Source organism: Macrobrachium rosenbergii, chromosome 12, assembly GCF_040412425.1.
Source record: "Macrobrachium rosenbergii isolate ZJJX-2024 chromosome 12, ASM4041242v1, whole genome shotgun sequence".
Classification (NCBI taxonomy): domain Eukaryota; kingdom Metazoa; phylum Arthropoda; class Malacostraca; order Decapoda; family Palaemonidae; genus Macrobrachium; species Macrobrachium rosenbergii.
The window spans coordinates 27,577,665-27,603,357 of record NC_089752.1 but is presented as its reverse complement, the minus strand read 5'-3'; the positions used below and the strand labels follow the sequence as shown (position 1 = coordinate 27,603,357).

Here is a 25,693-nt window from a genome sequence, read left to right as displayed (position 1 = left end):
ATATATATATATATATATATATATATATATATATATATATATATATATATATATATATATATATATATATATATATATATATATATATATATATATATATATATATATATATATATATATATATATATATATATATATATATATATATATATATATATATATATATATATATATATATATATATATATATATATATATATATATATATATATATATATATATATATATATATATATATATATATATATATATATATATATATATATATATATATATATATATATATATATATATATATATATATATATATATATATATATATATATATATATATATATATATATATATATTAACTTTATCACATACACAATTGTTCTGTGCATTAGTAGAATTACTAAAAGGACCTCATTCAAACTCCATTAGATACCATCCAGTTTGAATGAGGTCCTTTTAGTAATATATATACATATATATTTATACATATATATACATAATTACATAAGTCACTAAAAGACAACCCTTTGGAATGTTAAGAGTGGGTTGTCGCTGCATAGCCGACCCAAGTTGACCCAGATACCAACACACAAATCTTATCAGTATTCTGATCTGTCCCTTCCCCTTACCTGGGACAGACATTTGGGTGGCACAGTCAAAAGTGGCAAGGATAAGAGGTTGAGTGCCGCTCCCTTAAGCAGCTTAAATGAACTAAGCTGCTTAAAACAACCATTCTATGAGGCAGAGTGATCGCGCTGAATTGTCTTTCCACAGGACACCTGGGAAGATGCAAGCAGATGGTCAAGACACTGAAAGATGACACATCTTGGGCACGGTCACCATACAGGCCTGACATCAGGGCCCCTACCCTCGGCAGATGTATTAAGAGGAACCAGGACAGGAAGATCTTGGCAGTCAGTAGTTGGGAGTTAGCAGTTAACAGTTAGCTAGACACGCGTGGGAGATCGCTACGAGACGCTGAGAGGCCCCTCCCCCCACCTGTCACCACCTGAACCTCCTGACTGGATCCAGTTCCTTCGTCACCACATGGACGGACTTCCCATGTTGAACTAGTGTAGAGTGCCACGAGTGTGATCGCCAGCCATCATTCTTCGCCAGAGACCCGCTCTCCCGCCCCCCCAAGGTAAAGTACAAGTGTAGGCTTTTCAGTCACGACATTTTGCCTTTAGAAGTGTTTATTGAGTGCCAGTATATCTCTGTATCCATTGTGCCATTTTACCCAGTGCTATTTCAAGTGTTACTGTTCCAGTGTTAAGTGTTCATTCATTCCTCGAGACCTTGGCACCCTCAGTGCAGTCTCGATCCATTTGTATGTTTTCTATTTTCCCTTACTGGCGTGTAATCCTTAAATCTCTCTTGCAGAGGGACCCATTTGCCATGGACTCTTCTTGGGTTGTGCCTTGCGACCATTCAAGTCTCCAGTAGGAAGACCTCCAGGCTCTGCAAGCCTCCATATTATTTACTTTTCCATTTCCTTTGATCCTTTTATTGTAAATACAGTAACTTTAGTTAACCCCAGTGTTTACGTAACATTCCTTCATGAAGTAGAGCCCTAAGCTCATATGAAACATTCCTTTTTTTCTTTTTTTTATGATTCCCTGGACAGTAAAGTCAGATTTCAAGGCCAAGTGAGCAAAATTCCACTGCTGACCTGGTAAAGCGTTCTACAAATCCAGACAACCAGGGAAAATCATAAAAATGGCAACCTTCCCATAGATCTTGTTTTGGCAGTTGCAATTCCCCCTTACTGTTGCTTTGTTGTGTTTGCAACTCACCAAATCAGCGATTAGCAAGGCTAAGTGCGAGACAATTCCGTACCTGATACCAAGTGCACAGACCAAGAAAGTTCCACATAAGTAATGTGTTTATCTTAGCATAGAAAATTTTTACAAGCGTGACTGACCCTAGGAAATTAGGGAAATAGGGACGCATGTAACAACTGAGAGAAGAGAACCACCATGTTAGATTTTGGTAATGCATGCCTTTCATGATAGGTATTTAGGAAACAAGTGCTAACCATTTTCTTTTTGAGGAATAGTGCGACAAATTCCTCTGTGCAAAATTTTTCACTTCGCATTTCGGAATCGCGAATTATTTAGCCGCAGACGAACTCCCACGTGGGACAAGGCGAAATCAGTTTGCATTGCTGAAATACTCTCTCTCTCAGGTTAGCTAAAACTAAGTTCAAGTGTTAGGAAATCGAAATTTGAACTCCGCTTCTAGGCAAAATTACAAGGTTATTTCACCATTATCCGCCCACCCCGGGAATTTCCCCCCTTAGCCAGGAAAGCCCAGACAGTCTTTGTAAACAATAGGGTTCATTCAATCAGTGTCTAAAAATAACCTGCATCAGCCTAGAGTCAGACAACCTTCACACCTCCCCCCCTTCCCGCGTGCCTACCCAAATCTTAATTCATTGCCCGAGTAGTTTGTCCCCGTAACTTTGTCCATACTCGGGCCACTCTCAGCAAAATTTTTTCTATAAATTCAATTTTCACGAGATGAACAAGTCCTACGGGACAAATCCAAATTCCACGTCCTACAAGACGGAATTTCCAAGTCCTATGGGACGAATCCAATTTCCAAGTCCTACAGGACGAATCCAATTTCCAAGTCCTATGGGACAAATCCAATTTCCACGTCCTACGAGACGGAATTTCCAAGTCCTACGGGACGAATCCAATTTCCAAGTCCTATGGGACAAATCCAATTTCCACATCCTACAAGACGGAATTTCCAAGTCCTACGGGCCAAATCCAATTTCCACATCCTACAAGACAGAATTTACAAGTCCTACGGTACGAATCCAATTTCCAAGTCCTAAGAGACGAAATACAAATTCCACGTCCTTCGTGACATCCATCCATGTCCTTTGTGACGTCCATCCATGTCCTCCGTGACGTCCTCAAATTCCACGTCCTTCGTGACGTCCATCCACATCCTTCGTGACATCCATCCACATCCTTCGTGATGTCCATCCACGTCCTCAAATTCCACATCCTTCGTGGCGTCCATCCACGTCCTCCGTGACGTCCTCAAATTCCACGTCCTTCGTGATGTCCATCCACATGTCCTCCGTGACATCCACCAACTCCTCGTCCCACATGACGAAGCAAATTCCACGTCCTCTGCTACGAAATTAATTCTAAGTCTTACAGGACGGCAAACCTACTATCCCCGCAATAACGGGCCAAGGCCGTGCGAGAGATAAAGTATATTTCTTCATTTTAGCAATTCGGGCCACCCTCCCATGTCTTATTAAGATAAATTAATTCCAATCACCTGGTTGCCCCCACCAAAGTCGGTTCCCGATCCCATTTATTTATCAATCCAAATTCATTTAACTTTAGAGGACCCTACCAAATAAATTTGTCAAAATGTCAACTACAAGAGCCCAACACAATGAGGACTTTAAGTTCTACATGAAGGCAGGAAAAGACCTGGGAATGTTGGGCCAAGAATTACAGGACTGGGTCCAAGGGAACCTAGACGCTGCAAAGGCGGAGAGGGAGATAGAAAGAAAAGAAAAGGAGAAAGAGAGGTAAGAGAAGGAGAAGGAGAGACTTGCTCAGGAAAAGAGAGAGGAGATAGAAAGGCAAGAATGGGAGAAAGAGAGAATTGCCCATGAGAAGAGAGAGGAGGCAGAAAGAATTGCCCAGGAGAAGAGAGAGGAGGCAGAAAAAAATTGCCCATGAGAAGAGAGAGGAGAAAGAAAGAATTGCCCAGGAGAAAAGAGAGGAGATAGTGAGGCAAGAGAGAGAAATAGAGAGACAAGAGAAGGAGAAAGAGAGAATCACCCAGGAGAAAAGAGAGGAGATTGCGAGGCAAGAGAAGGAGAGAGAGAGAATCGCCCAGGAGAAAAGAGAGGAGATAGAGATACAAGAGAAGGAGAAAGAGAGAATCACCCAGGAGAAAAGAGAGGACTAAGAGAGAGAGGAACGAGAACGACAGCGCGCCCATGAACTCCAAGTGTTAGCCCAAAGGAGTGCCTCTCCCCCCGCTCCTGCTGTGGTGATGAGCGCCCTCAGCCAGGCCCATTCGTTTATGCCGAAGTGGACTGAGGAAGAGCCCAAAGTATGGCTCGAGCGTGCCAAAAGGGTCCTAGACTGCTGCGCCCTCTCCTCCACCGAACTTTCCCTTGTTCTTACCAAATTCCTTGGAGGGAAGGCACTGGCTGCCTACCACTCCCTCCTGGTGGAAGACCAGGGAGATTGGGAGGTCGTATGCCAAGCTGTCACCAAGGCATACGAGATCACCCCCGAGCGCTGGAGAGACGATGGAGAGGGCAGACCAGAGATATAGGCCAGGCATGGTCAGACTGGGTGTACCACTCGAAGCAGCCGCTAGCGAAATGGCTCGAGTCCGAAGGGGCCACCAGCACAGCCAAGGTACTCAAGAAGTTAAAGTTAGAACATTTCCTGCGCTACACCCCTCCCACTCTGGCCACGCACGTAGTAGAAAAAGCCCCTGCGACATTGACAGAGTGTTGCTGCATAGCTGATACATGGGGGACTCACCACTCTCAGGAGGGATCAATGCGGTGGAAGATCTATCTCCCGCCCTTCCTCGGGGGATCTGCTCCCCCAAAGAATGGGCACTCACAGAAACCCGTTGTGTGCGGATTCTGTACGAAAGTCGGGCATTCCACAGAGCAATGCCAAAACAAGCAAACAGCACCTCTTAAATCCTCTCCCAGAAACCCACCAAATAACTCGCTTGCACCCTCCACAGGGGCAGTGCGAAAAGATTTTAGCCAAAGCTATTGCACAGCGTGCAAGGTGTATGGCCACTCTCCTTCATGGGCGAAATGCCCTCAAAATAATAATAATAAATCAAATACTCCTGGCGTCGCCTTGGCCGTCACAAATTCCTAGTCCTTGGGCCCTCCCGCCGAAGATCCCATATATGTGGCCCCTCCCTGGGGCAGCTACCCCGTGCACCAAGTCAAGGCATTCGATGATTCTGGCGTGCAAATCTCCCTCATACGAAGGGACACAGTTCCCTGTGGAGCTATCATCAACAGATGAAAACTCATCACAATCGAGGGAGTAACTCAGTTTAAAATGATACTCCCTACAGTTCAACTGAGAGTCACAAGATGTCATCAATCTAAAATTTGCAATCTTGCAGTAGCAAGCTATCTTCCTGGAGGCTATGACGTCCTCCTGGGACAGGACTTTCAGTCCCCACCTGAGTCACGACAATCCAGGGGTCCACATTCCCCAACTCATTCCTTAGGCGCGAGTAATCCTCCACCGCCTTTACCCCAGTCAATACCGGCGCCCCCTGGGTACCATAAGGACATGAAGCTCCTATCATTGCCACCTGAGTACCATATACAGTGGCCCTCTCGATTGATTCCCGATCCCATTCCAGTGCCCGGCCCTGCCTCAGTGCCAGTGCCAGGGCCCCAACCAGATCTCCCTCCAAGAGATGCTAAATCCCATCAAATCCCCGCCAGTGCCCCTTGCATGCACTGAGCAGTGCCAAGCTCCGTCTGTCCTGACCGACGAGCACATGAATCCACTGGAAGTGCCTAACCCTGCCTTAATGCCAGCGCCAGAGCACGCCCCCGATCTCCATTCAAGGGATCCCACTCAGGACCGCCCTCTCTTCTCCCAGCCTGGCACCGCTACCAGCGTTGGTAAGAGAGATGGTTCTTCCCGACCACAGCAGAAGTTCACCCCAAGATGCGGTCTCACAACCCGTGCCTGAGCTGGTCATTGATACCTGCGAGCCTCTCACGCGGCCCCCCCACCCACCCCCACAACTGCCTTGTCTCTGTCTCAGTCAGTCACAGACATAATCGCGAGTCAGGATTCTGCCACCTCTCACTTGGCCGATGTACTCCAAGAGCTGTGACGGATCATGGTAGAACTAGCGAAGAAGATCCGTGTCAACTGTCGCAGCAGCCGACACAGGTGGCACTCCATGCTGCCCTCTGGCCTCGGGCCCTCCAATTTCCCAGCCGAGGACAACTGTCCAAGTAGGAGAGATTCGCAGCGGAATTACCATGGGCGTGGGAAATTCCAGGTAGTCTACACAGAGCTCTAGAGCTCTCCTGGCACCTGTGCCCCCCCTTCATCTATAGAAGGTCTTGGCACCTCTAATCCAGAGGCCCTCCACTATCTTCTTCCTTTCCTCTGGCACTTCTATCCCTTATCCCTCTCTGTTGATCTTTCCTTTAATTATCACCACAAGAAGCAATTAAAATATGGGATACCATTCCCCTCTGTATGCATAAGTCATTTTGTTGTAAAGCAGTAAGATTAACAGAGTGGGAAGTGGCATGCCCTTGCGCCCATACTTTGGCACAGGACATGCGTGCCAGCTCTTCCCAAAGGGGTCATGCCCATTTGGGTTCCCTTTCCAGCCCTGGGGCTGAGAGATTGTCCTGGCCATCGGCCCTAGGCTAAGGACGATAACTTCTAAGTACGCAAAACAAATACCTCACTCTCCCATCATGGGCTCTTCTGCCTATATCATTTACTCTTTTATTTATTTTTTTTCTTCCTCTATTTCTTAACGAATCGCGAGTCATAGACTCCTGTCCTTGTGATTTTTAACGCCAGCTTCGTAATCCAATAGACGTGTCCTGCCCTTCAGTAAGCGGTCACGCCCCATTTGTATCATTCTGTTTATATGTTTTATTTTTGTGGGGAATCTATTCCTGTCACCATCCTCTTTTCATTCGTTTGTTTGTCCATTCATGCATCAAGCGAGTAACCATTTATAGCTTCGCCCGAGTAACAGAAAGTCAACGCATAAAAATTGGTGTCATTTCAATTCATCAAATTAAAACTCGCGAATACTCTCTGCCTCGCTCGCTCACACAGCTGTCAAATCCCCAGTGTAAACTGTCAGCTGTCAACTGTCAAGTTGGTGATCCTTTGAACTGTTAGCTAAGCACTGAGCTTGTAGCTGTGTTATCATTTACACCACCTTTTCAAGGCATACTAACCGCATGCCTCTGTTTATTTAGAATTAACGACACATGTATAGGTAATTTAATTATTAATATTCTTGTATAATTCACGCTCTTAGAATCAAATGAGATTAATATGCCGTGGCATTAGAGTAAAGTAATATCAGTTTGTGTTGAAAGGAGTATCCTAGTAACATAACGTAAAGCACCTTTTATGACTTCTTGATTATCAACATTAGCACCCAAATGAAGGTGCGTATGTTATCTTCCGTGGGGAGCTATTATAATTTGCAAGAAGTCGCTAAAAGCCAACCCTTTAGAATGTTGAAGAGTAGGTTGTCCGTGCATAGCCGACCCAAGTTGACCCAGATACCAACAGATAAATCTTATATATATATAAATATATATATATATATATACATATGTACATATGTATACATATATATATATACATACATATACATATATACATGTATATACATACATATACATATACAGTACATGTATACTGTACATATATATATATATATATATATATATATATATATATATATATATATATATATATATATATATATATATATATATATATATGTACAGTGTATATATATATATATATATATATATATATATATATATATATATATATATATATATATATATATATATATATATATATATATATATGTATGTATATATGTATCTATGTATATGTGATATATATGTATATATATACATACATATATATATATATATATATATATATATATATATATATATATATATATATATATATATATATATATATATATATATATATATATATATATATATATATATATATATATATATATATATATATATATATATATATATATATATATATATAATATATGTATATATGTATCTATGTATATATATATATATATATATATATATATATATATATATATATATATACATATACATATATATATATATATATACTGTATATATATATATATATATATATATATATATATATATATATATATATATATATATATATATATAACCTGATTTTCGGTCATCTATAGGTTCTACCAGTACAAATAAAATGCATACAATATAATTTACTCATGTATTTTCCTTAATAGTTACACAGGGCCCTGTTGCTAATATTATGCTACTTAATTATGCCATTATAGTCGGAAGGTACTCTGAGATGGCACGCGCCATGAATGTCTTTTGGACGTGCTTCTTAGCCTGTCAACTTCTTAATGGTACATGGTGCGAAATGGATGTTAGATCTTGGTCTTGAGTGAGCCCTTTGCCTGCCGCCCTGAAAGGGATGCATCTGTAGAGGTGTTGCTGTCCTGGAACTAAAGGCAGCCATCCCTGATACCCTTGTCTATACAAGAAAGAACTCTAAGCCAGTCTGTGGAAGAATCCTGGGGCAAAACAAGTTTCTCAAGAGATGAGCCAACTCTGACACAGAGAGCATGATGCTGATCTTCGGGCCGAATCTATCAACCTGGAGAAGTTCCCCTTGGATGTGGCAGAAACTCCCAGGGAAGGAGCTTCCCCTGTGGAATACAACCAGTATCTCCCTCGAGACAACCTGGAAGGAGAAAAACTGAAGGCAGCTCTTTCTTGGTCCCTCTTTTCTGCGAGCCTCCTTTCACCTCATTTAAAGGCTTCTTCACCGAAGAAGAAAGCACCAACTTAGGTAATCTTGAGGACCAAGAAGTTTCAGACTCCATTAAAAAGGTAGATGCAGGTGAGCACGGTGTTGCAGGAGAAAAGAAACCTGGAAAGGTAGGAAGCAGAAATCTCAATAATGAGGCATAAGCCACAGTGGGAGTGTCCTGGTCCACCATTTCTTCCCCATCAGAGGATATTGGCGACAAAGACAAGTCTACTGGAGCCTGAAGAGCCGACAGAGCCTTCTTGAGCAGGCTCAAAATACTATCCAGCTTACTCTGAATAGGGTTCGAAGGTTGATCACCAGCTGCAGGCGCCTGAAAACCAGTAGCAGGAGCCTGGATAAGAGGAGCCATCTGTGCAGAAGGCTCTGGGCGCTGTACTGAAGAAACTCCAACCAAAGGAGATGGTGCTGAGATGACGACTGATGAAGCACGATGATCACTTGAAGCTCAAGTGCGGGTGCCAATGGGCGCTCTGAAACCACTGGATGCTCAGATGCTCCCAGTGCTCAGTCATCCCAGGGTGCTCTGGCACTAAAGAACACAAAGATACAACTGGGAGCTCAGATGCTAACTGGCACACACCCACTACTGGAAGCTCGGGTGCTACTGGACGCTCGGGAGCCACTGGGAGCTAGGGTGCTACGGGGCACTCTTGTGCTACTGGGTGCTTGACTTCCAAAGGAAATTCAGATACTGCTGGGAGCTTGGGAACTTGTCGATGCTCCAGAGAAGAAACAATCCTGGAGGATGAGGAGCACTTATGGGAAGGTGAGCGCTTTGGTGCCGAAAGCAGATTCTCTACCAAGAGGTTGACTGAAGAAAAATACTCTGGACTGTCCCAGTGACTAAATGAAGGGCGCTCATGATCCTTGATCTTCTTACAAGGCACTGTAGGAGATTGCGACACATCCACTGCACCACTTTTCAGTGGGCGTGCTTTGTCTGCAAAGCGCCACTGATGCCTGGGGCTTGACTACTCTGAACTTGGCAACAGACAATGCACATCCACAGAGTGACCTTTCTGATGGCTCTTGGTTGCAACCTGAGATATGTCAACAGGCTGAACCGAGGGGGCGACTACTCGTGGGCAAACCCCATCGACCTCCCTTAGGCTACAAGTCTGACTCCTCCTGGGTTTTGGGGAGCATGCCAGAGACCTCTGCCTATGAGAATCAGCAGGACGAGCAGCTACCTCCTCCACTAACACTTCACTCGCACTAGGTGCTACTGGTACTCTTTTTGTCCATTAGGACTTTTACTAATGATGCTAATTGGGCAATGGATTCCACTATTAATTCAAATTTTTTATCAATCTTCAACTCGAGGCTGGCAATGGGGTTGGGTTCGGAAGTGAGAGGGCCAGGTAAAGGAGAGGGTGGCACATATGGAGTACTGGAAATGGGATTCACAGAAATCACTCGAACATCAACATCGACACTAACATTAACATTAGGATTAGGAGATTCCTGGCTAGCTAAAGACTTACTATTCCGTCCAACTGCCGCCTTCCTCTTTTTATTCTTAGCCAGTTTATTCAAAAAGTGACTTCGAAGTTCCACTTCTTATTGCCCCAGTCTGAACACTCCTTACATCTCAAATCAACTGAACATACCTGCCCCCTACAGTCCGGGCAAATCGCATGCGAATCGTAGGATTCTTTAGTCAAATGAGTATTAATACTGTTTCAAAAAAGAAACCTAACACTATCTGTTTCAAAAAGAAACCTAACACTATCTAAGTGTGCCACAAGGCTACCAATACAAGAATACTTCACCAATTGACGAAAAGGACAATCGGAAAAATAACAAATTCCAAAACAAAGCTGCCGCTAATAACTGGTGTACAGCCATCAGCTGGCAGAAACAAATTGAAGCTTTGCTAAGTTGTGCCTATCTTTCCCCTGAAAGTGAGCAGGGCAAGTCACCTACCCAAAACAAACTAGTGTGACCAGCGAATTTCAAAATTTTAGCTGCCAAGCAAGTGAAACTATTAGCTATGTAATTACTGTACTGGGTAAGTTACTCATATAAAACTAGAGGAACTAGAATCAGACTTAATCAGTAATACATAACACTATCCTGATCCTAAAGGATACTAATAAGCTGAACAAGCTTGAAGGCCATGCAAAATACACTGGTTATACTTCACCAAAATCCAGTAAAGAGAACCAAAAACCATGAAAACAGCTGCTGCTAACACACTGATGTTTACTCGTGAGCCGGCAGAAACAAATTGAGGTTGTCTGCTAAGTCGTTCCCAGTGTTCCCCGATTGTGGGCGGGGCTAGTCACCTACACAAAACAACCGAAGAGCTACCACAAATTTTTACAAAAAAGGCTGCTGTGCGAGTTAGAAAATACAGGTATGTGACTACTTGGTAAGTTACTTATATGAAAATACAGTACTGTAATTAGTGAATATCGCTCTACGAAAAAATCCACAAATAGGTGAATTTTCCGCAAATAATCTGGAGATACATTCCACAGAAAAATCTGCAAATGCTGGACCATGAATAAGCGGGGTCAACTGTACACGAATGAATTAGGAAATTTAGACAATAAATCCAAGCTCAGCCATATTTTCAGGCATTCAGCAGTTAAGAAAGTGAAAAGAGGGAGTTGGAGTGTTTGAACAAGATAGAGAGATCCAACAAATAACAGATAGAGTAGAAGGATCTACAGGTGAAACTGGGAGTTAGAAAGGCTGAACAAAAAGAAAAATGAGGAAGCAAAAATGGAAGTAAAGTGGATACAGCTGGGGGCAGAAGGGATACTGTAAACACCCTCAGTAATGCCTATGGGTTTTGTATGTACAATGGTCTATCACTCTATAAACAATACTTCAAGACTTGTAAAAATTTGGTTCAAGGTTTCATATGAATGCTACATGGGGGAAATATCAATTGTAAGATAAAATTTGACAGTTATCAGATGTTAAAACATTGTAACCTTACCTCAAATTCTCGGATTGAATCCCTTAGTTTGCCTGGTCTACTATTTTTTGGCGTAACCAGAATGCCCCGTGCTTCCAGGTAAAGCCTTTTATCTTCATAATAGACTCGTTCTTTACTGACATTATTCTTATCTTGATATCTGGAAAACACAAAAGACAAAATTCAAATAACCAATTTCACTTATGCCATTGGGCATGATAGGTACAAAACATAGTTAACTACCTGTACTGTACATCATACTCAGGTGAGACCCCGCATTGTTAAGGTAAGTCTATGGCCTCATGGGTTTAAGAGTATTCATTCACTGTCTTGGCAGGAGAGGATCTATACAGATACATCTTACAACTGAGTTATACCCATCAACAAATTTCAAGTCAGAAAGGACTCGTGTTGGATACTAGTCACAAAGTATGTATCAGGTCTCATTCACTTTAGTCACCTGTAAGTGGTTAAATGGGATGGGTTTGTCACCCCGGTGAAAGTGTTATAGGTACTACAGTAAAATACGAACCTTTATACCACATGGCTAATATCCCTCACATCACTTGCCTGTTTTATTCTAAAATTCTTCAAGTACTGTAATGTTGCACATAATAATGACTACATTATTTAGAGTGAAATTAACAGCAGAAGTTCCCAACCACAGCATGACTTGCAAGGTAGTACAAACCAACTGAATGCAATGAAAAATCATTCTACTTTCAATCAGCGTGTAAAGGCTATGATCATTTTCGAAACACCTTATATTTTTTGCCCTTCTAAGCGACACTGGTTACAAGTATAAAGACACCCAATAATTGTAAATTATACATATGCAATCTGGAAATTTTCATGTTTCACTGATCTGTTTTTCCAAATATCAATTACAGACCATACAACACACTCAATAATTTATGAAAAAGCATCTATAGTATAAATTTGCAAAATGAACATTAAGCTAAAAGACCTAAAGTTATCTTTTTCCAGGATTTACAGGCTGCTCTTAGAGCAAGATCCCATGCTAGCATAAAGCCAACTTAATCTTCAGTGACAAGCACAGAGACCGGAAGAGGGGCTATCTATACCTTGAGAGGGTAACTTCAAACCTTTAAAGTTCTACCCTCACATTTTCAAAGATGTATGAGTCAAGATAAAATTGTCGGTCTTACTCAGTAAATAAACTCAAAACATGAAAGTGATCTGGCACTGCCTACCTTATTTACACTGCATAATTTTCTCAAATACAGTAAATCCACCGTATTCGTGGGGGGTGCGTACCACAAAACCCACCCCGTGAGTAGTTAACACCTCCCCCTCTAAAAATGCTTGTAATTGTCTATCTTGAAAGTTCAAATACCAAACGTTTACCTTAAACTAGCACCCTACAACAAATATACCTTAAACTATTATCCTATTCCTTTATAAATCTTTGAAATTATATTATTATTATAATTTCAGTCATCTTAAACACTTTACCCTTAAAAATATATACATATATACTTCTAACTTTCCCAGCCAATAAGAGAGAGAGAGAGAGAGAGTGTATCTTTCTATCAACCACTCTCCAATTCTATCTATCTATCTATCCATCTCTCACATTCTGAGTATCCTTTGGCATGAGAGAGAGAGAGAGAGAGAGAGAGAGAGAGAGAGAGAGAGAGAGAGAGAGAGAGAAATCATTATTTTTATTATCTAATGTTATTATTTAATCTTATTAAACTTCATATTAATATTTGAAAATTAGTACTGGAAATCAATATTTTATCATAAAATGTATATGTACGTCCAGTACAGTACTTAAGTCACAAAAATCTGTGAACGGGTGAGTTTTCCTGTGAATAATTGATAGGTTCCACAGAAAATTCTGCGAATTGTGAGAATGCAAATCTAGGGGTTTACTGTATTGGGCATCTCATTCTAGCTGCAACAAACTATACATCACCAAATAACCTGACAAAAAAACTGGTTTAGGTACTTACAACTTACACTAGAGAGAGAGAGAGAGAGAGAGAGAGAGAGAGAGAGAGAGAGAGAGAGAGAGAGAGAGAGAGAGAGAGAGAGAGAGAGAGAGAGAGAGAGAGAGAGAGAGAGGAGTTTAAATACACAGTAAATAACACTTGTATAATGAACGCACTAATGTATTAGCTCCCATGCAAAACACAACCAACTGTGATCAACAGACTAATGCACCAGCCCACTTACTATAAAGTTTCACATTTTCCAACAATAATAGTAATGCACAGGTAATCACCAATAAAAATTCTCAGTATCAGTTGTCATCAGTTTTTCTTAATACTGTGCTTAGATAAAAATTAACTTGCAATATTTGCAGTAATAAAAAAATCTGATACTTATGCATCTGTGAAATGACAGAATTTTAAAGTAATTTGTATTTTTCCTAACTCTACAAACCTGAGGTCCTTTACCATAGGAATTACTGTACTTTTAGCACAGCTGAAAACAGCCATTTAACTTTCAACAAGGTGATTGAGTACGTAGTTAACTACTGACTGCAGGTGGGAGTCCCGCCCACCCAGTTGGTATACACCCACTTTGCCTTCTGGCCCAGGAAGCAGAATGAGAGGTGCTGAGGTGGGCATATAACTTGTAAAGGACCTCAGGTTTGTATAGTTAAGTAAATATAAATTAGTTTAAAAATCTGGCATTTGTTCTCACACAATATACAAATTGTCAGTCCTTTACAATAGGGAGACTTACTTCTTGGAGGGAGGATTATAAGTAAGCTTTTGAACTGACTGGAGTTTGCCTCACCTGGGACTCCTTCCTGGTCATGTATGAGCAAAGGAAGGAGACCAGCCTCTGATGTGTTGAACAGAAGTGTGAATGACTGTATGTTCAATTGTCAGACTTCTGGACCTTTCAAAATAATGTGTGTAGCAACATTGCTTCAAAAGAGGCTTGGATGAATCCTGAGCATCAAGGACAATAAAACTAGAAAACAGAAATAACCAATGGGTTTGTTTTATCATCAGCCCCTCTCTCCCTTTGCTAGAGAGAGGGGAGCACTGCATCTATTAATCTATCTAAGATTATAGACAGGGTGCTCAGTTATGTCGGCTCACCTGCATGACCTGCTCGACCAGCATGTGACAGATGGCAACTTGTCTCTCTCTTAATGAGAGGAGAGATAAAAGAGAGAAAGGAGGGAGCCAGTCCCCGACTCATATTCGCCCTTTTCCACTGAACACCTTAGGCGAGATGCAAACTGTCCACTATGGGATCTGGGCAAGCTACACAACTCGTTGAGCAGCCACCAAAGGGCCTAGGGAAAAGGAGTCCCACGGGCTGTGGGCAATGTTCTGAAGGTAGAAAGATATGAGAGTGGACAGCCACACTACTTTGTCTTAATACCTGTAAAACCAACCAATTCTTCCGAAGTGTGAGGGATGCACCAATGTCCCTATCCTCGTGAGGTACTTGGAGTGAACTCCTGGCCACATGCTGGCCATTGAGTATGCTTATTCGATAGCCTCATGAGGCTATAAGAAAAATGTGTTTTGAACACTTCTTTCTTAGTCGAAAAGGTACTAAAGAAGATTCATCGACTCTCAGGCTTGAGATGTCAAGTCCTCTTCAAGACAGCACCGAAGCACTCTTGCTGGACACAGTAGTACCTGGTACGATTACTACTAACCAGTTCAAGATGGGACTGAATATGACTCAACAGTTTTGCTACAAGTTCCGAGACAAACTCGAGCGTGACAAAACCTCATCTCCTCGAGTGCCATAGTCTGGCTGGAGGCCTAGGCCTCTACAGACAAGAAGACTAAGCAAGAGACCTCCTTCTTCAGGTAAGCTTACCTGGGGGTTTGCATCACCTGTCTGGGACCACTGGCACCATTCCCATGCAAGAACATGCCAGGGGTGGGGCCACGCTTGAGCGTTGGACGTTCACTCTCCCTCTCGTAAGTTGGGCCCTGGTCCTTAGACCGGAGACCTTACCAGTATCACGGGAGTCTGTGGGACTCTGTGCACAGGCAGAAGAACCTTAACCTGCCCTGTAAAAGATTCCCGAGGCTGAAATTGGTGACACGGGGTTCTATCAGAACCCCTTGCACCTATGGCAACATAGGTGTCCAGGAGAACCATGCACCTCTGGTGACACACGTATCCCAGAATACGTGCGCCTATAAATCCTGTGGCACAAGGTTCCATGGAACCCTGTGCAACAGTTGCTAACGATACACAGGGATCAGAGGACCCTGTGCACCAGTGGAAGGTTCTTCACCAGCCTGGGAAGATGACTAACAGAGACCGATGTAAGAGGCATGGGTGTTCATGGAGACCTGTGCCTCTGTTAATCTCACAGCACAGGGTTCGGAAGAGCCCCATACAATGGTTCCCGCGTCCATAGACAAAGGACAGCAACTGAAAGATCCGTTGCCTCTTCCAAGGCTTGAAGATTGTTCCATGAGTTTGGGTGATGTTTCTACCAACAACCATGGAACGATGGAACAATACACTGACAGCTTCTGTTGTGTTGATCTATCGTTGGGAGGCTCCAAAGATTGGGAAATCTTGTGTAATGTCTGGGTGTGCCACTTGACATAGGTGATGAGTTTAATACCCATTATGTTCTGATTCCCCGGAAAGTACCTGGCTAACAGCTCTGCCAAGTGTGCAGCCGCCCACTCGTACACTTCCACTGTCAATCTGTAGAGTTGGAGGGAGACCTGCTCCCCGTCCAACCACCGTTTGTTGACAGGAGTTACTCTTGTGGTGAAGGGGGCATTGGCACTCATCCGTACCACAGGGTAGCTTACCAAGAACCTGAAACTCTGGAAAAGCTAAGGAAGCTGTCCTGAGTTTCGAATATTGGTGTGGAGATGTTTGCCATACCAGTTATGCTCACCTGAAAGAAGCAAATCTTCCAGGTGCGTGCCTCTTCCCTCAGTCGATGTACCTGAGGGCAAGGGCATGACAGGAGGGGGAGTGTGAAGAGACACTCCAACAGAGTTCCTATTGTCTAGTCACCAGGCTAGTTCCCAATTCATTTCCCTCCCGGAGGAATGGAAAAGAATAGGGAGTCCCTCATCAGAGACAAGAATTCTTGCATTCTCCACTGAAGGGAACAAAGGGAAGCCGTTCCTGAGGGCCCGGCTTCGCCAAGGGTGACAAGTGTACAAGGATGACTTGTTATTGTCGAGCTGTCTATTCCTTAGTAACAGGAATAACTGCACTCTTCTCTGAACATGCTGATATGGGGCTGAGACCAAAACACCAGCATGACAGGACACGAAAGTGTTCTGCTCGAGTATGAGGTCAAGCCTCTCAAACTTAAACTAGACTGCCAAGTCCCAGTCAAGTAAAGAAGTTATCTGTCTCCAGAAAAAGACAGATATGTATTCGGAAATACGTACCCTAATGGATGCTGACAGTACCATCTTCAGCAATGCCTGCACCTCACAAAGTGCCCCAGTCTTTTTCGAGGCTGAAGCCTCCTGGAGAGAAGAAGACTGAGGAGGGGACCGCCTTGTTGCATCTCCAGGTACTTGAACCCTTGGGTCGGAAGCACTTGGTTGGGGACCTGGCCGAGTACTTGAAGAAGTACCGGTAGGAGGTGAAGAAGCACCAGAATACTTCAACACCTCTCATACTGTGCTTGAACCAGATTGGGGAGCGGACTCTCCAGTACTGGTCTGGGGTACTCAAGGTTTTGGCGAAACCTGAGTACCCAGAGTGACTCGAAGCTCCCGAATAACATACAGGATGGTCTATAGGAGCCTCCTCTACCTGAGTGTTTGAAGAAACCTGGGAAGAGGCAGGCACAGCACTAGCCTTGGAAGAAGGCTTCCCAGAACGGGTTCCGAGTACACAAATCTTGGAGACCCGTGCACTTGAGCTCCCGAATCGTGATACCTTGGTGAGGTATGTGATACAGCCCCCGAGTCTGGAGACTGGAGTGAGCCAACAAGAGATCCCTCTGCCTCCCTCCCCTGTGGAGGGAGGCAGCCCCTTAGAAATCCTGTGATGGGATTTCTTTCGGGGTGGGGGGGAGAAGCAACCCTCTTCTTCTGCTGACAAGCATCCGAAGACGAAGGTGAGGAGGCGGCAGCAGACAAAGACGATGACTGGACATCTTTTCAAGAGCAGCTGATCCCCTTCCCCCTACAGACAGGAGCAGCAGGAGTAACAGACAGGAGGGTTACAGGATAACCCGTGGCAGGAGCATGTGGAGAGGTGCGGTTCACAACCCTTTCAGCAAATCTCAACCATGGCAAGGCCATTGAGACTTTGATTTTTTTCCTAAGTCCCCTAAGTTGCAATGGATGATGAACAGCCCACAGGAAAAGCCATAGTTTCTTCCTGGAGGTTGTAAACTGCTGTATCCAACAGATGATCTCCAAATGTCTGCTAGAGTCCCCTGATAATCCCTCTAGCATTCGACCATACTCCATGTCCGGTTCGCAGACCGAATCAGGAGCATAAGCTTCCACGGTCGGGAAGAAAAGGGGTAATGAACATTCCCAGTTGCAAACACCGGTCCTGTCGTGTCCCTGGTTCCTGGCAAACTCCGAGGAGATAGAGGGGACCGGTGAGAGATACCTAGCACCCTTGCCACACCTGACGGAGGCTGAAGCCCCGACGAATCAAAATGAGCAATTGGCAATATACAAGGCAATACTGCAAGTACTGCCAGCGAGAGAACCCACATTCCCTGGCACTTGAGCTCTACAACATCTGAAAACACTAAAACATTACAAATGTCAAGGAAATTTTCAGGATACAAACATTCCTTTGTAAAGCGAAGGAATAAAATTCTCCGAGAAAACGTACGTCACTGAGCAAAACACGTAAGCAAGGTGAAAACCAGTTTGACACATCATCTGCTAATAAAAGTCATACGGGTTTGCGTATATCAGTATGAACTACTAAATCAAATACCGAATGCGTACTCTCAAAAGTAAAACAATGCCATAAATTTTATAACACGTTATACTTATATAATGTATCAGCAATATCATCAATACACTAAAACATAAAGTCGAATGGCAGCAGAGAGGAGAAAAGCGCACGTCCTTCCTCGCCAACAGCCAAAAGCAATGTGGGTGTATACCAACTGGGTGAACAGGACTCTCACCCAGTCAGTACTACACACTCCATCACCTTGTCTGAAGTTAAACGGCCATTTCCAGCTGTGCTGAAAGTAATTCCTATTGTACACGACCGAATGTTTGTATATTGCGTAGGAACAAATAAATATTAAGCTTGTCCTCTTGAGTAATACAGTATATCAAATACTGTACTATTTTCATTAAATACATATCATTAAAAGATCTTAACAATACAGTACAAAGCACTTAGTATTCTTAGTGACAATCCGGAATAAACCTTCAGAACAAGGTAAAATGCACTGGAAAATGCTCTTTTTGAATGGATCTTCAGTGCTCCTAATATTAATGAGCTCCTCTGTCCATATGATGCCCAGGATCACTTTCATTACCCAAATAAATAGTCAAGCTATTGGTGGCTTGTCTAAATTTTAATTTGCATTCGAATATAAATGAACTTGTGCATTTTAAGGTCATACATTAAAGGTGAATCGTGATGCAGAAATCAAAGTTTGTGGAAAATACTGTATTACATTTGTAAAATGAATTTCTTACATAATTCAATTTTTTATATTCTAATTACTACCGTATTTCTTATCAATAATGCATTAGGTTTGATGTTAAGTTTGCAAAATTTATTTTCTATGCATACTTATATTACTTATATCTCAGCCTTCAGGAAAGATGGATAAATGGAAAAAAAAGGACAATCTATATTCAAAGCAAAGAAAAAAAAATTTAAGCAATGCTTCTGGAGCATAAAAAGTATTTTACTTTTCTTACAAGCTCAAGTGCATTTGCCAGAACAAAAATGTTAAAAATAATAGTACCTGAAACAATAAAATAAGACACAGCTTTCACACTGGCACACACCCTTTTCAATTTCTCAAACAACCACAACTTGCCGATAGCTTACCCCTAAACAGGAGATCTTACCCGATACAATTACTACTTCACCCATCTCTATGAAAATCACCCCCATGTTCTTCCCAGCATAGTACACTTTATGGTGTAAGTACATTAGGAGATTGTATTGTACTGAAACATGAAACTTGATAGTACAACACAAGGCTTGGTAAGTTAAAAGACTTTAATTACAGAAGCACTGATCAATAAAGAAAATATAAATTTCTGATATAAATGTTACTCATACTCTGGGGAGAAATATTACATATCCCGATACACTGACAAACAATGACTCTCCACAGATATATAAAACAGTGTACCGGTACTATGAAAACTATGACCCTGTACTGGATCAGGGTTAAAATACATTCTCCCTGCAGATTACATCTGCTAAAAAATTATTCAAACTATATACAGAACTGTGCTTTATGCAGACTAATGGTGGCTGTAATAAATAACAAAATTATGAAATAAAATGTAAGACAGAAATTTATTTATAAAATGAAGATTACCTGAAGGCACCAAAATCTGCATCTTTAACAATAACATCATCACGCAAAGTCCAAAAGTGGACATCCCCTGTTAGGGTAACCATCACTGTAGCTCCTCGTACTGTTGCCTCAGTGGCTATTGCTTCTTCCCCAAGGCTCACACATATTTTCAATTGTCATTTCCTTGTAAGCTCTGAGAAAGGCATCTGTCAAGGAAATAAAAAGCAAAATATAAAATTACTTAGAAAAAATATGCTCATAAAGATAATAGCAACACAGTGCAATAATTGTAAATTGCACTCTTGTCTGAAACTTCAAGATACAGTGCAGTAATTCTTGAATTACAGCAGTAGCATTTTTTCAATGATGAATCTAAAAAAACAATGTTACTATTTCATATTACAGTAGTCAGTGCTAACCTTGCAGTATTACAAATATGGCCTGGTGGTCAAAGGTGGTAAATATCAATGAAAGTGCAGGAGAGGCGACCGAGATGGTCCAGACACCTACTGGGAAGGAAGGAAAACCATACTGGAAGGCATGCTATGGAGATGGAAGTGGAAGGTAGAAGAGGACAAGGAAGACCAAGAAAGAGATGGAGAGACTATGTGAAGGAGAACTTCAGAGAGAAGGGACTTGACCAAACAGAAGCGCACCACAGAGGTAGATGGTAGCAGCTCATCCAAAACGGCGACCCTGTCTAGAAAGGGGACTAACTTGAGAAGAAGAGGAAGAAGATGATAAATATGGCCTGGCAAACCCTATGAAAGTTACCCCATGGAAGTTAAGAACAGATTGCTATTGTCAAAGCACTCTAGTGTGAATGTAGGGTAGAGATTGAGTCTCCAGGCTACGTGTCAGTCTTTTGCCAACCCTGAAGAATGATGAGCACAGTAACATCAGTGACTGAGAGGTAGCCATTTACTGCCTGGATTATCATGACTGGTACCTGTGACTTGTTACTGTAGTTATTACTCAATGAATTTATGATTATAGTAATCAAAAGTTTTTATACCTACTTAGTTCATATAATTTTATAATGGAATTCTGAAAGTATTTGGTTTTGAAATCCAATCAGTGATTTGAACCTTCTGAAGATGTCAGTTATACTTGTAAAATAACTAATTTTTAATAACCAAGTTTCATGATGGTTTAGCTCAAGAAAGATCTCCTCATATATTATGGAATACATTGAGAGTCACATTTAACCCTTTAACGCCGAAGCCCTATTTACAAAAACGTCTCCGTATACCGCGGCGTTAAAATGAGTTAGCGCTGAAGCGGAAAAAAGTTTTTTCAAAAATCACAGCACGCTTAGTTTTTAAGATTAAGAGTTCATTTTTGGCTCATTTTATTTTGTCATTGCCTGAAGTTTAGTATGCAACCATCAGAAATGAAAAAATATCATTATCATATATAAATATTGGAATATATGACAGCAAAAAAAAAAAAACTTATATAATTGTATACAAATCGCTGTAAGCAAAACGTTAAAGCTAATGACTTAATTTTTTTTAGTTGTATTGTACACTAAATTGCGATGATTTTGGTATATAACAAATTGTAAAACGATCAAAGCAACACAGAGAAAATATTATCACAAAATGATGTATGAATTAAACGCCATGGGACGTAAAAAATTTTTTTTTTCAAAATTCACCATAAATCGAAATATTGTGCTAGAGACTTCCCGTTTGTTGAAAAATGAAGCTAATTGATTGAATATTACTAGACTGTAAGTGTTTTAGCTACAATTGCAGTTTTCGACAATTTCGGTCGAGTTAAAGTTGACCGAAAGTCGAATTTTTCTATTTATCGTGATTTATATGAAAATATTTCAAAACTGATAAAAGCTACAACCATGAGTTATTTTCTGTTGTATTGTACATGAAATTGCGCACATTTTCATATATAAAACTTTATGTAATGGCTAATATTGAACAGTGCAAAAATTACGACAAAATGACGAAAGAATTTCTGGAATTTTCGGCCGAGTTACCACGCGGGCGTAAGAAAAAAGTTTTTTTCAAAAATTCACCATAAATCGAAATATTGTGCTAGAGACTTCCAATTTGTTGCAAAATGAAGGTACATGATTGAATATTACTAGAATGTAAGAGTTTTAGCTTACAATTGCGTTTTTCGACCATTTCGGTCAAGTCAAAGTTGACCGAAGGTTGAAATTTTTTGTAGTCGACGTTTGCTACGTCCAACAGGCGTTTAAGGGTTAACCAAAATATGCCTTGCAAAGTATGTAAAGCCTGGTTCCAATCTGAAATATAACTAGTTAATGACAGAAAGTGTTATTGGTGCCCTAGGGGTTAAGGCAAGGTTCATTATCCTCTGCTTCAGATATATCTTTGACACCTTCTGATTTAGCTTCATCCACCTTTCCAAGGCCTACTGATTCAGTTCCTGTGGTTTCCAAGTTTCCCAGAATGGGAATGAAAAAAAATTGTCTGCTTTACTTCATCAGCAAAGCTCCTGGAGAGTCTGTCCAATGATTTCTCTGCCCTTTCAGAAAAAGGGGTTTCTCTCCCTCTTATTCCTGCCCATCATACTATATAACCTCCAGAAGGCCTATCATGTGTCTGTTCAGTCTGAGCTCTAGATACACACACCTGTTCACCCTCTAGCATCAGACACATACACTTTCCTGGGGGTTAATGCTTCCCCACAAGAGAGATGTATCGGAGATTGCTTCTTTTTTTTGGCATGTTTTATCTGATACTAATCTGACAACTTTTTTACATGACTCAAGCACTACTGACTATACAGTTAAAGACTGCAATTGTACTGTTTGTCCTCCAATCTCCATTCCTTAGAAGAAATGGTATGAGGGTAACATAACTTGGGGTATCAAAATCTGCTACCATTCTGCTGGATCCTTAAGTGCTTCTCAATTGTGAACCTAAAGGCTGGGTGCTTGAAAGTGTAAACAGTGAAAATACATGTTCGCTCAACAATAAGATTTTTCGAAGTTTTCTTTGGCTTAAAAGATTACCTATGCAAGGCTACTTCAAAAAGACAAGAGCATAAAGGACATGGAGAAAGTACATGGGGTATTTTCTTGAGCAAGTGCAAGGCTATATTGATTCAAGAAGTCGCCAGAGACGTTGAAGAGGTTACTGAATTAGTTACAGGAAAGATGGAGTCATAACGTAAGAAACTGACAGAGGCTGTACACATGAATTGGTAAAAATCATTTGAATATCATCACGTTGCTTTTGATAACCATTAGGTAAATTCATTGGAGCGAATGTAGATTGAGGGGTCAGGGATACTGTAGGCTAGGCTAGGTAGGCATTTCAGAGGCAATATGACCTTACCAGACTTATCTTAACCTAACCTAACCTCGAACAATAAGCTCTAACCTGGTGGGGAAGGGAGGGGCTGTGTCCCATCTTCACTCCTGGATCCACATAGCCTAAGTAAGCCAAGATCCCTCACTCTGTATTCTACCCACATCATCACATGATCACAGGTATTAATTAGGCTAAGCTAAATTAATGGGTATTATTTCACTTATGGACATTAATTGCTTTCAACATAAAATATAGGTTTTTCTGTTGTATTATGATGTGATTTACATGATTTTGAGGTTTATTTCCATCGCAAATGAATACTTATCCTTCCCGGCAAATGATATACTGTATACAAAATTAATAAAATTATGACTTGTCAGAATACCCCCACTCTCCCATAGCTAATACGGCAAAACTGTGTTTACTGATTACAGTTTTGCCGTATTAGCTATGGAGAGGGGGGCAGTATTCTGACAAGTCGTAATTTTATTAATTTTGTATACAGTATATCATTTGCCAGGAAGGATAAGTATTCATTTGCGATGGAAATAAACCTCAAAATCATTCATATCACATCATAATACAACAGAAAAACCTATATTTTATGTTGAAAGCAATTAATGTCCATAAGTGAAATAATACCGCCAGAGATACCCTAGGTTAAAGCCTTAATCCACCATTATAAAATGAATTAAGCTTTACCATACTGAAATCCATGTAGACTCCTCTACCATAGCTTTGCTTATTCCAATAGGCTTTGCAAGGTTTCAAGGCCAGCCTAGGGTAATCTAATGATTACCTTTTGGCTAGGCCTACTCTAAATGTAAACTAACCTGTCCGATTATGTCCTAAGGAAAAAGCCTAGGCCAGGATAATTACACTTCAATAGGCCTACAAAATTTTTTTTATGGTTACAAATAAGCGATACGATCAGAATTCCTAAACAAGTAACCCTACCTTCGGGCAATGGCCATTGACCTCCTGGCTCGTTTACGTCAAGCCTGGAATATCCTATTTCCACTTCGAGGAATATCACGATAAATCATAATGTCATGGTTCAATGAAGAGCATTTGAGTTCTGCAGATCTGTGTTAAAATCAGGCTGCACTGTATAGCTATTAACTTCGCTTTTTCGAATAACAAATAAATTAGAAAGTTAAAATTCTGACAACGTATGTTCTAGACAAGAAACATCAACAAAACAGGTTGCGTTCGTTTTGGCTGTTATGTGGTATTGACAAAACAAATAGGTACATATTTTCTAAACACGCCAAGTTTACAAGTCTGAATTTGCTATAGTAAAGAATAATTATTTCCATTACAGCTATATTTTCCATTCTTACCTATAAAAAAGAAAAATGAACGATTCCCTCAATCACCTGTTGATTGTTCGGTACTATTTTGCGCTGAAAAGCAGTTATTGTTGTTAATCTGAAGCACGTGTTGATATATTTGTGTGACCCTATTACCTTGTGCTTATCAGTCGAAACTACTCAATTTGCAATGAATTACAACGGCAACTAAAAAAAAGCGAATATGCCCCATCTTTCTCACCATTAACTAGAAATCCGTAACCAGTTTTATCAAATAAGGCTTTAAATTGCCTGCGCTACCACCAATTGCTGCTTTTATGTTTAACATTTATAATTTTATCACTTACTTGGATATATCCCATTATATGTCTAAGCACCAGTTCGATGAGATGCGAGTATTTGAAATCTCGGACGATCACGGGAAACATGTAGGCTACATAGATACTTAGGAATGAGTCCTATAACGTTCGTTTAGTAGGATTTTCTAATCGACTGATTCGTATATTTATTTTTATGGATGGATACTTATGCTGGCTACGAATTTGTGATCTTTCAAGCAACGTGAAATATTCAACCCAACATGTAAAAAACCATAAGAGGAAAACATCTGCGTGGATGGCATTACTTTGAAATCTCTCTCTCTCTCTCTCTCTCTCTCTCTCTCTCTCTCTCTCTCAGCAGAAACTTCAAGGCCATTGTTAATCCATCTGGACGAACTGCATTATGTTTGCTATAAACCGTCCTGATCCTTTAACGGACGTTATTTTCTTTTACTAAATAAATTAGCGTAGTGAGTCATAATTCCGGTACCATTATTACAATGGCGATCGAGTGTAAACACTTTGCCATCTCGATCAGCTGAAATACAACTGCATCTTAATGTTACCAGTCATGTAACTATGAACGTGTCAGTCTAATGACAGTGGGTTTCATCGTTTAAAAAAATATAAAAGTTATAATAATGACTGACTATACCAACGATAATTCACCTTACATACATCTTGGCAACTCACAGCATCTTACTGAGGGACCTTTAAAAGTTCAGC

The 25,693-nt window shown here is 40.9% G+C and overlaps 1 protein-coding gene across 6 annotated transcripts in view; it reads right to left on the bottom strand.

Moving 5' to 3' along the window:
• The window catches only part of frtz (WD repeat-containing and planar cell polarity effector protein fritz), a 111,035-nt gene extending 85,929 nt beyond the window's left edge, over positions 1-25,106 (bottom strand). For 2 of the 6 annotated variants that reach the window (XM_067113720.1, XM_067113724.1), the window contains exons 1-3: positions 24,292-24,544; positions 20,051-20,235; positions 11,581-11,719 (exon numbers count right to left, since the gene is read on the bottom strand). In XM_067113720.1, coding sequence (XP_066969821.1) covers positions 11,581-11,719; positions 20,051-20,133 — 222 coding nt within the window. In that variant the 5' untranslated portion in view covers positions 20,134-20,235; positions 24,292-24,544. Of the gene's footprint in view, positions 1-11,580; positions 11,720-20,050; positions 20,236-24,167; positions 24,259-24,291; positions 24,545-24,677; positions 24,795-24,994 lie in introns of those variants that run through there. The other 4 variants (XM_067113722.1, XM_067113721.1, XM_067113725.1 and 1 more) reach the window with 4 other exon arrangements.
• Positions 25,107-25,693: the final 587 nt, after the last annotated feature.